Genomic DNA, 17,224 nt, shown 5'->3' with positions numbered 1-17,224 from the left:
AAATTTCGGTGCATCTCTAATTATTGGCGACATCAGAAATGGATATTATATAATAGATGCTTTTTTAAACATTTTAGCAATTTAAAAATATTAAAAAAGGATTTTTTACACGGCACCCCTGCTCTCGACAGACGGCACCCCGGTTGGGAAACACTGGTATAAATTGTTACATACATGAATGTGACTTAACTTGAACTCGAGAATAAGATATAGTTAGGTGGACCACATTTATGATATCTTTGTGGTGCTTTTTTATAGCTTGCCAGCTTCATTCCATAGTCTGTCATTAATTTGAATAGAGTTGGCAGGATATTAAAAAATTCGCTGGTTTGGACAGACATACTGGTGAGAAATCTGTGCCAAAATTTCTTTGTTGGAACTTTTTTTATATTTGTTTTTATTTTGCAGGTGTTGGACTGTTTAACTGAGCTAATGGAACAGATGGAGATGTACAAAACAAAAGTGCATGACTTTGAAATGAAACTCAAAGAGGAAGCTCACACACAGAGGGAAATGTTGGATGAGACCCAGAAATTTAGAGCCAGACTGCAAGAATGTCAGGTATTAGTAGGTGGAAACATTGATTATGCCATGTAATGCTGTATGTTTGTGTTTCAGCATTGCACAGCATGTTGAACAGCTATATAATATAATATCTCTTTCCATTTGTATATAGAGACGAGTACAAGATGCATGTGTTGCGGACAAAGTTCTGAGGGAAATATCCGGGCTGCAGGACATGAATTTGAGTCCTGCGCTCAGCTGGATTCAGGAGCATTCACTTTCTATACTGAACGTCCTGTACAGAGTACTGCAGAATGCTGCTCAGAGATTACAGACAGCAGGGGTTGATGTGTCATTGAAGACTGGAGGTAAGAAATAGAAAGTTTAGAGAGATTTAGGAGAACTGGGTTTGACAAGAATAGAAGTGATATTGCTTTCGGTATTATAGGATTACAAATTAAGTTGAAATGTTATTAAATTTCAGCGCATTTTACAGAAAAGTAGTCTGAATTATTGCTATTATTTGTTTTGTCTAGGAATATCAGGCGCCTTAAAGATTTTGTGCCAGGACCACATGGACGTCCAATCCGAGCTAAGGAAACTAAAGGTATTACAGCAAAGTATTTCAAATCAGTTAAAGAATCAGAAAGTGATTCTAAAGAAACATGTCTTTCTTTCCTGCACTGAAGTCAGAGAGGGACAAGGTTCAGGAGACAGAGATTCAGAGGAGAGATCTTCACAGCAGGCTGGAGTTCATGCAAAAGCAGTTTGAGATGGAGAAACTTCAGGTGCTGTTGTCTCTCCAAAAACACCAAGTCAAATGAAACTCGTTTCATTTAGCCTCTGAGGCATAGACCTCTTGAGGGATGGTCTAAATTAGATTGTCATTTAGCTTTTTCGTTTTTTATAATTATAGATAAAACTCATCCCGGTTCCAATGGAAATTTGTATATTAATGAAAGTATTTCAGAGAACTGACTCCAAGCTGATGGACTAGATTCATTTCATGAATTGAGCTCTCTAAAAAAATTCTGTCTCACTGAAGTTTCTCCTGACCTTTGACCTGTTATTGATTCAGGCAGCAGAGGGACAGAGAGAGATGAAAAACGCACTAATGCGACAGCTGGAAGAGGTCATGGCTGATCTACAGTCAGTGAGACAAACTGAGGTGAGTTAAAACTGAAAACTGAACTAAAATTGAATTTATCCTCTTAAATGAAATACAGTTGACCTCAACTCACAACACATGCTCCATATCTATATTTGATCTGGTGTCTAAGGCCCTGTTTACACTAGTGTGTTTTCGTTTTAAAATGAAAACGATCCTTGTCTACACTGGCATTTTCACTGCGTTTCAGAAACGATCGCCGTCTACACTACACAACCGAAAACGCATGTCACATGACCATTCATGCAGGTACAACCATAGATATGTATAGGTAGAATCCTATTATTTAGATGGCGGGCGCGTCTATGTACTTGGAGCGGTCAAATGAGGAATCTACCTATACATATCTATGGGTACAACAATGAGCATGATGTTATTGTTTTCAAAAGTCTCCGTTTTGGTCCGTTTACACTGAAACGCAACCCCGGAGTTTTCAAGCTAAAACGGGGTCTGCAGCGTTTTCAAAAGTCTCCATGTTCGAGGGTCGAAAACGCCGGAGTAGTGTAAACGACAGGCGTAACAGCAGCAAAAGTTATGCGTTTTAAAACAAAGTTTTGACACATTAGAAAGTCCATTTCTGCCACATATGAAAAAAATGGTTTGGTGAATCATAATGATGACAAAATAAGTTGACTAAGACATATTCATAAATATGACATAAAAGTCACATTTTATATAATAGCTATGACTTTTAAAGACACAATTATGTCATATCTCAAGTATATTTAGAATTTTATCTCATAATCATGTCATATATGTCAAATATGTCATAATTTTAATGTTCCATCATAATTGTATCTTAATATCTCATAATTTTACTTTTTCCCAGTTTCCAGCACATGGCCATATTGGTTTTCTCTGATATTATTAGATAAAAGTCAAATTATGGCATAAAAAGTCTTAATCATAAGATAAGTCATAAGTATGATATAAAAGTAAAAAAAGTCATAAGTTAAATTATGAGATAAAGTCATAACAAAATTAGCCTTTTTGTGTTATAATTATGATTTTTTCATAAATCAGGCTTTTCATCTCAGAATTATGACTTAGTATCTAATGATTTCCACTTTTTATATCACAATTATGACGTTTTATCTCATAATTATGATTTACCAAAGCATGCTGTTTTTTTTCTTATGTGGAAATGGGTATCCATAGGATACAGAACCACACAATGTAAGTTGTTCAACTCCATGACTGTCACTTTATTGCCTTCCAAGAGTGCCTTGCGCAGTGAGATCGAGACACGCAAGGCCGAGTGGCAAACCAAGATGGAAGAAGCCAAGATACGAGAGGCAGAGCTGAAAGAAACGCTGCGTGAATTACATCTCAAAGAGGAGAGGAACGAGAAGATGAAGCAGTTTGAGGAAAGAGAGGCCAAGGCCCTGCAGAGAGGAGCTGAAGAGGAGAGAAAGAAACACAGGGTTGAGGTAGAGGAGTACAGGGAGCAGGTGCGACAACATGCATTCACCATTGTTGCCATGGAGACACGAATAAACAAAGCTCAGCAGAGTGAGGAAAGATGGAAAGAGATTGAGGAGGAGAGAGACTCACTGAAGGAGCAACTCAAAGGTGAGCACAGCCTCTCATAAACATGTCCGAAAATAATTGAACTGAATGTACATTTAAATAAATAAATTTAAAACAAAGAAACATTATGATTTAAAATGAAAAATAAGTATTAGCTTATACAAGAAATATAAGAAATTAACAAATATAGAAACCAGTTTTACATTTTTTTTTTTGATATCCTGCAGTTTCATATGTTACCTGTTGAGGGCAGCTTCTCAACAGCCTAAGGTTCCTAAGTAAAACTAATTTGTGGAACAGATTTTATGTGTCCTACATATGTGTTCTGTGTTCATTATCATGTTTACCCTTGTTGTACTTGTCCCACAGAGGCGCTCGGTAGGCTGGGGGGCTTTGAAAGCAACAGCACATCTTACACATCAGAAAAACAACAGGAACCGGATCAAACCATAACATCCCTCCGGTATAATAAAGCTCTCATGAATACCATCACTGCATTACCCATCTTTCAAAATCTATGTTGTATATTTTTATGGTAAATATTTCTCCCATTTAGCCAGTAGGCCTGCTTTGGAAACCAGTTGCAACAGCTCTGGGCGTATATAAGATTGTAGCTTAGCGATTTATATATTGCATAAGTTACTGTGTAAACCGATTCCCTTACTCTGTCATTACATTCACCGTGAGAAGGATAATATCCATACACTGTGCTCTTGTTAATGAATAATGCATGAGGTTAATTATTTATTCATGCATTATTTATGAAACTCTTGCTTAATAACTAATTACACAGTTCATGTCTCGCTCTTTAAATCATCTCATAGATCAGGCACTGTTAAATTGTAGCTGCAAATATGTCTCTTTTTCTACTTCCTTTCATTTTTACTATACAATTACTGTCAAAATGCTAAAATCTCCTAAATTATAACGATAACCACAGACAATGTATACATGCTTTTTTTAAAATGATTCATTTAGTGATATTTTTTTCATTAAAAATGATCAGGAGTGTTCATGAATGACTCATTATTTTCATTAAACAATCTATACCATACTCAAACTGAATCTACTTTATTCAGAATAAGAAGGTTTTTAATTGGTCTTGCAGGACATCTCTAGTCTCATTCCAACAGGAAGTGGTCAGTCAGAGTGAGATCATCAATGCCCTAAGTCGTGACCTGGCCCAGGCTCATGCTCGGCTCTCTGATATGACAGGTGCTGCACGATTAACACAATACGAGATCAATATGTTGTAGTTTTTGTGTTTCTGAGCGTGTGTCTCTCTGTGTAGGAGAACTTAGTGAACAGCAGAAGTTAGAGTTGGAAAGTCATAAAGCTTTGGTGGTAGACCAGAAGATTCAACTGAGCATGCTCACACAGAAGCTAACCATGATGTCACAACTAGTGCAACAGAAAGATGAAGAGACAAAGAAACTTGGAGAAAAACTGAGGTATGACCAAAAATGACACAGTACATTGGCCTCGCAAAAAAATCAGACATAAACTGATGCATTAAATCATTTTTGTTAGACAAACTGAAGAGGATTCGAAAAGTAAAGCAGCAGCATACAGAGAGATGGAGAACACAAGCCTTGTTCCACTTCAAACCTCAAGAAACACTAAAGTGAGTTTGCCACCAAACTGGACAATCATTTATCTAAATGATTTATCACTTTTGACATGTAGAGGATGTATACACTTTCTTTGTTTTTCTTTTTTTCTGAATAGAAAACTGATTGAATGATAACAGGATATTAAAACATATTCGCTGAATGAGTCCCACTGAGGCACAAAATGTGCCTGATATGAGCTTTTTTGAAATTTCTGTTCATCAAAGAATTCTGAAAGTAATATTTACCAGCACAACTGTTTTCAACATGAATCATAAGAAACATTTCTTGAGCACCAAAATCAGCATATTTGAATGATTTCTGAAGGATCATGTGACTGAAGACTGGAGTAATGATGCTGAAAACTGAGCTTTGCCATCACAGGAATAAATTACAGTTGAAAATATACAGTATTAAAACAGAAAACAGTACAACTAAATTGTAATAATATTTCACAATATTACTGTTTTTACGTAAAAAACAAAAACAAAAACGTAGCCTTGGTAAGAGGCTTATTTCAAAAACAAACAAAAAAAGTCTTAAAAAGTCTTACCGACCACACATTTTTTGAACAGTAGTATACATTCATAAGAAAAAATGGGCAACAAAGAGAGAAAGAAGTCACACAAACACACACTCATAGATCACAAACGGACACTTTGCTAACTGTTATATGGATGTTGTTTTCTCAGGATGTGGCAGTCATGACAGCTCCTAATGATGTCATCAATCAGGGGTCAAAACACAAAGGTCATCGCCGCGAGGAAGCGATTCTTCAACAGCAGGAAGGTTTACGTGACATGAGAGAGCGAATCAGAGCTCTTGAACAGAAGTGGCCTAGCAGTGAGTCTTATAATCCCTTATAACTAATGATCAAAACTTTGAATCTGGCTATCCTTATCTGATCTAATTCAGGCCAACATTAACCTACATTATCACTTTTCCTCTGTACTGTTTACAGAGCGTCTGTCCCAGCAGGGGGAGCCAGAGAAACAGGGTCAGAAGAAGACTCAGAGACTTCAGAGATCTGCAGCTCGGAGAGGATCCATCAGTTCTGTGGTATTCGCTTTACACACTCAGACTTACATATTGAACAAGAATGTTTTGTTGCAAAATAGAATAAACATATCCGTCAACACTTTATGACAGCAGAGGAAAAAATATTCTTTAAATCTTTCATGAAACCATAAAGAAAAGCACTGAAATAAGTATGTGAAATAAGAAAAAAGACATTTAAAAGTTTGTTATACAGTTTAACAATTTTTATTTATTTATTTGTTTGTTTGTTAAGTTTCTTAAATGTCACAATTAAATAATTAAAGAAGATCAATGATCAAATTTGGGCATACTTATTAATTTATGTAATATTTTGCTAATAAAATTATTACATTTCTTAATTATTCTAAATTATGATCACAGTTTCATTAGTAACACTGAGCTCTCAAAATCAGTTTTCAAAGTGAAGAATCTGGTCAGTTCAGACCAAAATTGTATGATACAGGGACATTTAAAAAAAAAAGGGTCATCAACTGACTCAGATTTCTCATTACAGAAATTAGAATTCAAGTTATCATTATCAAACTGGAAGAATACTGAATAAGAATATATTCCAGATTGTGCACCATTTTAGGTTACTTATCAAATAAGCAAATTTGAGACTGATCATATGAACCATTTTAAACTAAAAGTCAAATGTTCTTGTTTCCATTGAAACTCAAGATGCTCTTTGGATCAATCTCAAATGTTGAAGAACATTATCATCTGTTTCATAAACTTATAAATATTTAAATGGTCTCAGACTTTTGTATGTGTATGTTACTGTGAAGTGTGTTATACATGTGCTTTTATGATTCACACAGAGTGGTTTTGCATTCCCTGAAGCTCTGACCGAGGTAGCACGAGAGCGTACAGCCAGACTGGACATGTCTGATGTTCTGGAGCTCAGTGAGAGAACAGTGAGTGCAGTACGCATTCAAACTAAATTGTGTGAAATATGCATCTGTGGTCCTGAGATTGTGCTCTATTTTGAGTTTGCTTTAGTGAATCATTATTTTTGGTCTTTGGTTTAGTACCTGGAGCTAGCACGCGTGCTGCATGAGGCTCTGGAGCTCAGCGACGGTGAGCTGTCAGGCTGTGCTAGTTTAAAGCACCTACCTCCCGACGAGAGACAGCACATAGTCTCTATGAGACAAACAGACCTGGAGTTTTTGAGAACCCGCCTTGATCTACAGAACAGACAAAGCCAACAACAAGAACTACTGCTGCAGGAGAACCAGAGAGAGATACACACACTCAGGTGCAAACAAAAGAAAAAGCACACACTCATGACAAATAATTCCATCCCTCTTTCTCACTGTTTCATAATTTTATATTAAGATATTAAGAAAAGACACTATAAACTCCCTCTCTTCCTATTTAGAGTGTTTCATGTCAAAAAAATAATATAACATAACACAATGCATATTATATTTAATATACATTTGTATATACACTTATAGTTGTATAATGTATTATGTTAAATTAACAATAATATAACATAAAATGATGCATATTATTATTTTATATTATAATGTTAATAAGATACAAAGAAAATACTACCTCTCTTCCTCAGTATTCAGTGGATTTTCAATACATTTTTAGTGTTTGCTGTCAAAAACAATGCATGTTATTATATTATATTATATTATATTATATTATATTATAGATGACAACTATCTAACAACTATCTTTCAGAGAGAGCCAGGTGCTGGGGTTCCAGACGCAGGCCAAGCTTGAGAGTGTGAAGGCAGAACTGGAGACTCATAGACAAGAGACAGAACAGCTTCGGCAGGCTCTACAGGACAGCATCAACCAGCTGCAGAGAAACCAGCAGGAACGCAGTGTTACCAACAGAAATAATAGGGTATCACACATACAAGCTCACGTAGAAAGTGAGAAAGTCTGACTGACACCAACTTTGTGATAGAGAGAAAAAAATAAAACATCAAAAAGTTGCTCTTTCCCTGAACAAACTTGCATGAGGCTTGCAATTCTGACTTGCAGACATAAACAATTCTGACTAGTCCCTTAGTTGGTAAAAACAAACAATCGGGAAAATACATTGCCAGTTACGAAGTCTATAAAACCATGATGCTTTTACTCACAAATTAACTGATTTATTTGCCTATTTAAAGACATGATAAGTCAGCATTTTTAACATTTCAGACATACTGTCTCCTGTCTCTCTATAGAGAGCTACCTTCATGGGGTTCGTAGTTCACCCAGTGCCGTCTATAATAAACACTTTCTCCACAGAGCCTTAGTACGGAGAGAACGGACAGAAAGAGTGGAAGAGTGGGCCATCACAACTGTATACCAAATGAAAGCTATGAAAAGGTACGTGGCAGTGGCAACAGTGGATTGGTTTTGAATCAGTGCCCCGATGCAAGAGTATGTGTGTTTGATCTCCAGAACATATGTAAGGTCTAAATCCATGCTGTCTGCCACAGGCTGCCTGGGGTTTTACAGAGAAACTCCACACTGTGCAATTAATAGATTTTTCAGCAGCACCACCAATTTTGTTCTTTCCTGAGCTCATAATCTCACTGCTATAAATGGAGCATGAATCTGTTCCTGTTCGTTTGATGTTAGACCTATTAAAAACAGCACAGACAAAATACAAGAATGCATCGTTTTAATACTTTTGTCTCCATTTGGGGGCTTTTCTTAGCAAATATTCATTAAAAAAATTGATATGTCATGCATAATTAATTTTATTGAAATGAGCCCTATTGACAGCCCTATTTTTTACTGTGTGTGTGTGTTCATAGACCCCAGCAGTGAAGAAACGGACCTCACAGATGAGACTGAAAAGGAGAGAGAGTGATCTGGATAATCTAAAGAAAGAAATGGGGCAGAAACAGCAGATCTGTTCAATGGTCTATGATTTGGCCAATCCTCTGCAAGCTCCCGAGAGCTCCCAACACCCTCGGCTCACTGAGGCCCACTGACATGAACACAACTGAAGAGCATGTTGAATTATGTTATAATAATAATAATAAATGTTATAAGAATTCTTAATTCTTGTCATTTCATTATATATTTATATATCATATAAATATTTCTATCTATCTATTTATCTATCTATGAAGAGTTCAGATGCGAAAGCCTCAGTTTGAAATTTTCTTCTAAAATGAGCATTTTATCAGGCTCTAATGTTTATGTTCAGTTATTTCACTTTAATGGCAACGAAAAGAACCTATTCATTGCCATTTAAATAAAATTACTGAACCTACACATAGGAGCCTGATAAAATGCTAATTTTAGAAGAAAATCAGTCTATGGCATCTGAACTCTTCATGTATATATAAATAATCTTTCTGCAGGTTATATTTCGTTAGAAGGCGCCGACATGTGACAGGAGTCATTTGAATAATTCATTCGACCGATTCCTTCACAAACACGAATTCATTCATGAACGAAACAAGTAACTGCTGCATTTATGAGTGAGATACTGAATCGTTTCCTCAACTGATTCGTTCAAAAACGCGGATTAATCCCTGACTAAAACATGTCTGTGTTTGTGAGTGAGTCATTAAATCACTCACTTGGCAGACTGGTTCAAAAATGCTCATTCATTCAGGAAGTAAACACATTTACTGTGTGGTGCAAGAGACAAGTAAGGATTGCTGTTGCTTTGTTTGGAACTGTTTTCTTTTGTCGGAGGAGAAACAGGCAAGTGTCTAAAATGTAAGTTACTCAATATTAATTGTTTATTGAACTGTTGTATAAATACAAACACATAGCTTATGGACAGCCATAAAAACCAAGCAGTATGTCCTCAGCTAGTCTGCACCCACTTCCAGATTCCAGTGTAACAAACCTAAGTTTAATTAAAGATACATTTATTAATATTTATATTAATTCATTTATTTATATTTATATCACTCAGCAATGGCAAATATGGTGGTTTGGAATTATATCAATATGTCACCACCAGTAAATCTCTACATATCTCATTTTAAAGACATATAATATCTGAGGTATTAAAAGACATTCCTGTTCCCAGTTATATGAAAGAGTGCAAAAAATCTGGTGTTTAACAACAAACATGCCTTTGGATTTAACATGAATCCATTGTGTGGGATCATTTCCCAACTGTTCTCCACACATAGTCTCTTTTCTAAGGAAGAATTACCTTAGTACTTTTTGTTCCTCACATCTGTTCCTCATTTACAGAGCCATCTGACAACAGGGTAGAGATTCAGAAAAAACTGTGATGTATTACGTTAATTAAATACACTCAGTGCTGTGTAGACAGGCATCAAGGGTAAGTCTCTCCTCATCGTTTTGTCTGAATTACTGTCACACAACTCTGTTTGCTTGTTGTGGGTAGAGGAGAATAGAAGAACATAATGGACAGTTTTCAATAAAGGCTCCTGGAAGTGATCATTAAATTTCATTATACAAGCAGATAGGATCACATGAATCCATCTGAAGTACCCAATTTGCATTATCTATATTTGTTGACTTTTTTTCTTTGAATGTAGAATCAAATTATGAGCAAAATTCCAGTGGCCCCACGTAATATTTGAAATGATCCTCACCTTCCTCATCAGTGCTGATCACTATATGAAGTGGGTGGATGAATTCCAGCTGGCATCTGCTCCATTCAGACTTCTGGCATCAATCCAGCCCATTAGAAGATCAAGAGAGGAAAATCAGTTCAATTATTGAAAGAGGGTCCAATTCTTTGTTCATGGTAATTCAAATAGTACAAGCTATGCTATGCTCCCCAAACTGTCTCCTTCGATTAGAGACTGCTTCCCTGTGGCAAAATGTTGGTATTGCATTATCAGCTGGTATTATAGTTTGATGCCTGTAACTGTAAATACAGTGGCCCAAAAAGCCCAGTATAGTGTCAAATATAGTGAGACTTTACTATATAGTTTATCTTGGGACTAAATGGTTAACAGTTTGATTTTTTTTTTCCAGTTGCATAGCAGTTTATGTATTTTAAGTCTCACTTAAATGTAGTTTTTGAGGTCACTGTATATGTTTGAAGATTTAAAAGGTTTAAATCTGTAGGATTTTAAAATATTTTTAAAAGAAGTCTATTCTGCTCACCAAGGCTGCATTTATTTGATTCAAAATACTTAAAAAAACTATAATACTGTATATTTTAACACTTTAAAACAACTGTTTTCTATGTAAATATATTTTAAAATGCAATTTATTCCTGTGATGGCAAAGCTGAATTTTCAGCATCATTACTCCAGTCTTCAGTGTCACATGATCCTTCAGAAGTCATTCTAATATACTGATTTGCAGCTCAAGAAGCATTTATTATTATTATCCAATGTCAAAAAAATTTTTCCCGGTATTCTTTGATTAATAGAAATTTCAAAAGAATTTAGCATTTAGCTGAAATAGAAAGATTTCGCAACATTATAAATGTCTTTCCTGTTACTTTTTTGGTCAAGTCATGGTGGGTTAAGCACTGAAAAAATAATATTATAATGCATAATCTGTTTTTGTCCTTGTTATCCATTGTTGGCTGTGTTTCTTTGACTGGGAGTTCTGTGTATACATACATTCATGTACATCCAAAAGTCTAACGTCTGATGTTTTTATCGCATAGCCTATATAAAGACACTGACAGCATCCTACATCACAGATAGCCTCTGCTGAGGAGACTATAAAGGCAACTGCGTGCTGATGGACCATTTCATCAAAAGCTATTCTATCATTCACAGATATCCGGCGCTCCCTTGAGAGAGATCTGAATGTGTAGGCATTTTCCCATCCTCTCCCCTCATGAAAATGCTGATGATTTCATGAAGGAGAATGACAGAAGCACTCTTGAGAGGGTCCATAAATAGCAGTGGGTAGTGAGGTTGATGGGCCTAGCTAGGAGTAGGGATGGATTCCTTAATGACCAAAATAAATGGCTACTCAATCCATCCACAAACACAGTTTGTCTTCACCTGAATTCCCCTCTGACAGCCTGTCCTCCCTAAACAAATGTTCACTTCTGATGTAGTGTGCCACGCTCTAGATTTATTGTGTGGTGTGAAGGAGTTAGTCTGTTCTGTCATAGACGTATCATTCCTGCAGGTGGCACCACATACAGTAACACATAGATGTCACTGACACTCTTATAATCTGAAAAGGTAATGTAATGTATTCTACTTCATATTAATTCAGCTGAATACATTTGATTATGACGTGTTATATATTTCATTAATTCAGTGCCAATTCTGCTTTGTGTCACGAGCCTCAAGCACATCATGCTACACATACGGCACAGTTTTTGGTTCATTTTGAGTTGGACTTGGACGTAATGTAAAAGTAATAACTGTGAGTCAGATGAATTCATAAACAGCTCTGATTTACTAAAAAAGTCCCAGTTCATAAGAATCATTCACCCGGGAATCGGGCTACACTGCATTTTTTTGATTAACTAAAATTCACTAAAGAGAATCGGCTCATAGGAGTCATTCATTAGGGAATTGGACTACTGGTTGTGCTCACTGAACTATATAAATGTTCTCTATTATAGATCAGTGGTTGTGCTGCATGTTTGTGACTCATTAAAAAGAACCATCTAAATCAGTGGTTCTCAAAGTGTGGTACGAGTACCACTATTGGTATGCAGAGGAATCACAAAATTAAATATAAATTAATGTTAAAATTTTTTTAATTTAATCTTTATTTGAGTAAAGCTTTTTTTTTTTTTTAACATTTAAGTACAGTTTTTATTGAACGTTTAGGTACAACACATTTTAATTTAATAATTATTTAGGTTTTTATTTACCTGTATGTAAGCACAGTGCAGTGTTAATGTTCAAACTGTGTATTTACAATGTTGAAGTGGCTGACAACAATAAATATTCTTATTAGCAATAAAACTGCCTCGTTTTTGAACTGTGCAGAGCTGTAGCTGAATAGTTAGGCCTACTATGCTACTGTATTTAAATGTTGGTCATTATGGTGGTACTTGGAGGGCCAAATATTTTCTGAGGTGGTACTTGGTATAAAAAGTTTGAGAACCACTGATCTAAATCATTTCCCAGATAGCACACGTCTGCAAGATGTCTGTTAAAGATCACTTGATCTGGACAGCATCTGCTGTGTACAAACATCTGACAGATGTCTGTAAGATGTCAGTTTTACATACATTCTAAACCATAAACATCTTAAAGACATCTAATAGATGTCCATTTGACATCTGATAGGAGACGTCCTATAGACGTATTGCAGATGAGCACTAAAAAATATGTCAAATAGACGTCTCCATGATGTACGTGTGCTAACAGGTTTGTGAATTGTGGTAACATTTATTCACACTTGGGTACACTTGCATTAATTCACATTTGAGATCAGGAATTTTTATCTCTTTTGCCAAAAGATTTCATATGGTTTATAACATTTCATAATTATGTCATTTCATTAGGATTATATGTGTCTATTCATCAGAGTACTGATATAGAGTCAGTCTGTGCATTAGCGGTGGGGATTTTTCTGTGAATCTTTCTGTGCATCATTTTGCCAGTAGGTGAATTTTATGAGTGAGTCATTTGAACCATTCATTCAACCGATTCGTTTACAAACTGATTAATTCATTAATGAAACAAGTGATTCTCACTGAATCATTTACTCAACAGAATCATTAAAAACGTGGGTAAATCTGTTGTTACGTTCTAAATCGTATACATGATATAGGCTAGGCTAGTAGCCTACTTACGTTGGCTTTAAAACTGACTTTGCGATTATTAAAAAAGTATGTTTTATACCTATAGTATAAATGTGCGTAGTGTGAGTTAAACAGAACAAAACATTACAAGACTGCCAATTTCGACAGTGTTGATTAATTTTTTTAATGATTTTTTTTCTTGTCATGTCCGAGAACCTATAACGAAAATCAAAAGAACTGATTCTGAATCTTATTTTTAATAGCATATGATCCCAAGTCAGCTGTAGAGGTTGCATTGCCTATGTTTTTCTGTGGAGGTGTCTTATCAAGGCCCATGTTTCTGGGTGGTACTACTGTGGCATGGTGGAATCAGGGTGTGTATGTGTAAAATGTGTCTGAAAATGCCCTCTGAAAGACTGGCTCCTCTTTGCAGATAACTTTGTTCTTTGGGCCCTTAAGTATGACATCATAATGGATGATCATACGGCAACAGGAAGTGTTATCTGTGACATGTTCAGTCACAATAACCTCAAGTGCACACAAACACACATTTTCAGGCACACACCCACTCCATCCTTCTCTTTCCCAAAAGACTGCTTTTTATCTACACAAGACACACACACCCATTCATATCCAGAAGCAGTCCCTGAAACCTCAGGGGGGATAAGTTGTGTTTGCTGTTAAAAAGGACTGTCTCCAACTCAGGGGTAGACAGAGGGTTGTGGATATGGTAGAAGCTTTTGTTTTGTAAATCTATGAAAACAAGTGGAATATATTTTATAACAGTCACTTGAGTATTTGAATCTGGATCCTTTGGCTGAACCCACTGAAAGTAAGTCTGGTATAATTGTATACTGTTGTATTGAGATTTAAGGAAATTCTAAGTAAGTTGTTGTAGCGGTAGAGTCTCACTTGTATAATACTAAGCATTTGTTTATCAAGTTTTAATCTTTCATAGGAGACTATCAGATGTGTATTTTATTTATTGATTTATTAAATAAGACAGCATATTTTTGCATTATTTTATGAACTATTTATCTGATGACTAACTGATCAATGAATACATAATCCACATTTCTACTTTAAGCTATGTTTTAGGTGCACATGCATGTGTAGTATTTTAAATACTCAATTTATATACAAAAACAAATGCATTGTATTAAAAAAACCCACATTTTGTTTTGCCCTTCAGTTGTGTCTGCCTGGTTTGGACTGCGTTAATTGGACAATGTGCCGGGTTCTGAACATCCTGTTGGCTCTTCTGAGTCGCTTCCTGTTTGCGGTGCATGGCATCCTGACGGTGTGGCGTGTGGTGGAGGTGACAGGCCAGCCCTCCTATTGGCTGCTGCTGACGGGTGTGGCACTGCTGGGGGTGGAGATGGCCATCACTATCAAATACACACGCAATGCTGAATGGAAATGGTGAGGTTATGCTATAATAGACATAAATATAATGACCCTGACATCACTGAAATTCTTGCTGAATTTTACATAAATAGTAGTGCATAGTGCTGTAAATGAATCCTATCTGTTGCAAAATGAAAAATAATAAAACAGAACTCTTATAAAATAGATATTTTTTTCATGAAGTCCAGATATACAGCACACTACAGTTTAAAAGTTTGGGGTTGTTAAGATTTTTTGGTAACACTTTAGAATAGGGAACACAAATCCATTGTAGGAGTTTTCCCTCAATAAACTCTTAATTTGCTGCTTATTAATTAGTAGTTAATTAAAAATTAATAGTTATAAGGTAGTTGTTAAATTAAGGGATCTAAAATACAGTCATGCAGAATAAAGCATTACTGTTTATGTACTTTATAATATTAATAAATGGCCAATATGCTAGTAATATGCATGCTAATAAGCAACTAGTTAATGGTAAGAATTGGTCCTTAAAATAAAGTGTAAACGATTTTTTAATGTTTAATGTTTTTTAATGTTATGTTTTGAAAGAAGTCTCTTATGCTTACCAATCCTGAATTTATTTGATCAAAAATAAAGTAAAAACAGTAATATTGTGAAATATTATTACAATTAAACAAAATTTCTGCTTTGTATTTTAATATATTTTAAAATGACATTTATTCCCGTGATGGCAAAGCTGAATTTTCAGCACACGATCCTTCAGAAATTATTCTAATATGCTTATTTGATGCTGAAGAAACATTATTATTATTAATGTTGACAACAGTTTTGCTGCTTAATACTTTTAAGGAAACCATGCTACATTTGTTTTCAGGATTCTTTAATGAATAGAAAGTTTAAATGAACAGCATTTTTTAAATAGACATTTTTTGTAAAATTCTAAATGTCTTTACTATCACTTTTGACAATTCACTGAATCTTGGCTGAGTAAAAGTATGAGTAAAAGTATGAATTTCTTTCAAATAACAAGCAAAACGTTTGAAGATTAAAGGGGTGGTCGACTGTTTTTTTCTAGGCTTGATTGTATTTATGGGGTGCAGTCTAACATGTGTTAATGCTTCGTTTAAAAAAAAAACGCATTATTTTTCACATAATTTACCTTTATTCCACACCGCTTTGTCCCTTCTCTGAGAAACACACTGATCATTTCCTGTTTTTATGAAGCCCCGCCTTCAGAAATAGGCGATGGGCTCTGATTGGTTAGCTAGCCCAGTGTGTTGTGATTGGCTAAACCGCCTCTAGTGCGTGTCTAAACGTCCCGCCCCTCACCTCAGCGGCATGTCCTCCAGTTGTATTGTAAACAACGGTGTCGTTAAAGGGATAGTTCCCCTCAAAAATGACAATTTGATGTTTATCTGCTTACCCCCAGGGCATCCAAGATGTAGGAGACTTTGTTTCTTCAGTAGAACACAAAGAGCACGTTCGTGTCCGTGATTCCCATTCACCTCCATTATATGACTGACAGACTGCAACGGTTTGAGTTAAAAATCTTCGTTTGTGTTCTACTGAAGAAACAAAGTCCCCTACATTTTGGATGCCCTGGGGGTAAGCAGATAAACATCAAATTTTCATTTTTGGGTGAACTACCCCTTTAATATCGCTTATCAGTTTGAGCCCAATTGAGAAGCAGAGGATATTATTGAGGAGGATCGTGCAAGCAAGCCTTTTAATGGTAGGCCTATGTTTTTTGTTTGTTGTTGTCTCATACTTTTAGATATGCTGTTATTTGTAAATGCTACTGCTTATTAGCTTTTAATATACAGTTTTATCCTGATTAAAGCTTTATTACAGTACGGCAACTGCACGCGCGTCCATGTTTAATGCTTCTCATGTCACAACACTCACCGTTCTCTGTTTGGCTGGAGCGTGCTCAAAGAAGTCCAGAAAAACTTTGTGGACCAATGAATGTTTGTTTAATGACGGCCTCCCTGTAGAGGGACCGTAATGCATTAAAGGGATAGTTCACCCAAAAATGACAATTTGATGTTTATCTGCTTACCCCCAGGTCATCCAAGATGTAGGAGACTTTGTTTCTTCAGTAGAACACAAAGAGCACGTTCGTGTCTTCTTCTTCAGCCGGCGCATGACGCGTCTTCTTCTTCTTCTTGCTTTATGGCGGATCGCTTTATGGCGGAATGCACTTATAAGTCTGCGATCCACCATAAAGCAAGAAGAAGAAGAAGACACGAACGCGCTCAGGACGTGCTCAGGACAGTTCGGACATTGCAGTAAATCAGAGGTAAAAAATGATACAAATACTGTTCAGTTTCTTGCACAGACCGATCGTTTCGTGTCTTTACACATCAATGT

The 17,224-nt window shown here is 35.9% G+C and overlaps 2 protein-coding genes across 4 annotated transcripts in view; both read left to right on the top strand.

Moving 5' to 3' along the window:
• fhad1 (forkhead-associated (FHA) phosphopeptide binding domain 1) overlaps positions 1–8,816 on the top strand; it is a 14,417-nt gene extending 5,601 nt beyond the window's left edge. For 2 of the 3 annotated variants that reach the window (XM_016542254.1, XM_016542253.1), the window contains exons 12-28: positions 409–561; positions 677–872; positions 1,041–1,111; positions 1,194–1,292; positions 1,583–1,672; positions 2,893–3,244; positions 3,572–3,665; positions 4,311–4,417; positions 4,494–4,653; positions 4,733–4,826; positions 5,505–5,655; positions 5,774–5,871; positions 6,672–6,767; positions 6,882–7,108; positions 7,546–7,714; positions 8,107–8,187; positions 8,622–8,816. In XM_016542254.1, coding sequence (XP_016397740.1) covers positions 409–561; positions 677–872; positions 1,041–1,111; positions 1,194–1,292; positions 1,583–1,672; positions 2,893–3,244; positions 3,572–3,665; positions 4,311–4,417; positions 4,494–4,653; positions 4,733–4,826; positions 5,505–5,655; positions 5,774–5,871; positions 6,672–6,767; positions 6,882–7,108; positions 7,546–7,714; positions 8,107–8,187; positions 8,622–8,801 — 2,418 coding nt within the window. In that variant the 3' untranslated portion in view covers positions 8,802–8,816. The remainder of the gene's footprint in view (positions 1–408; positions 562–676; positions 873–1,040; positions 1,112–1,193; positions 1,293–1,582; positions 1,673–2,892; positions 3,245–3,571; positions 3,666–4,310; positions 4,418–4,493; positions 4,654–4,732; positions 4,827–5,504; positions 5,656–5,773; positions 5,872–6,671; positions 6,768–6,881; positions 7,109–7,545; positions 7,715–8,106; positions 8,188–8,621) is intronic. The other variant, XM_016542255.1, reaches the window with a different exon arrangement.
• Positions 8,817–14,714: 5,898 nt separating this feature from the next.
• Positions 14,715–17,224, top strand: part of LOC107731134 (transmembrane protein 26) — a 7,446-nt gene continuing 4,936 nt past the window's right edge. Inside the window, exon 1 of the mRNA XM_016542120.1 lies at positions 14,715–14,908. Coding sequence (XP_016397606.1) covers positions 14,715–14,908 — 194 coding nt within the window. The remainder of the gene's footprint in view (positions 14,909–17,224) is intronic.

Source organism: Sinocyclocheilus rhinocerous, unplaced genomic scaffold (assembly GCF_001515625.1).
Source record: "Sinocyclocheilus rhinocerous isolate Xijiao unplaced genomic scaffold, SAMN03320098_v1.1 scaffold1600, whole genome shotgun sequence".
In the NCBI taxonomy this organism is placed as follows: domain Eukaryota; kingdom Metazoa; phylum Chordata; class Actinopteri; order Cypriniformes; family Cyprinidae; genus Sinocyclocheilus; species Sinocyclocheilus rhinocerous.
This window is presented reverse-complemented; position numbering and strand designations above follow the sequence as displayed.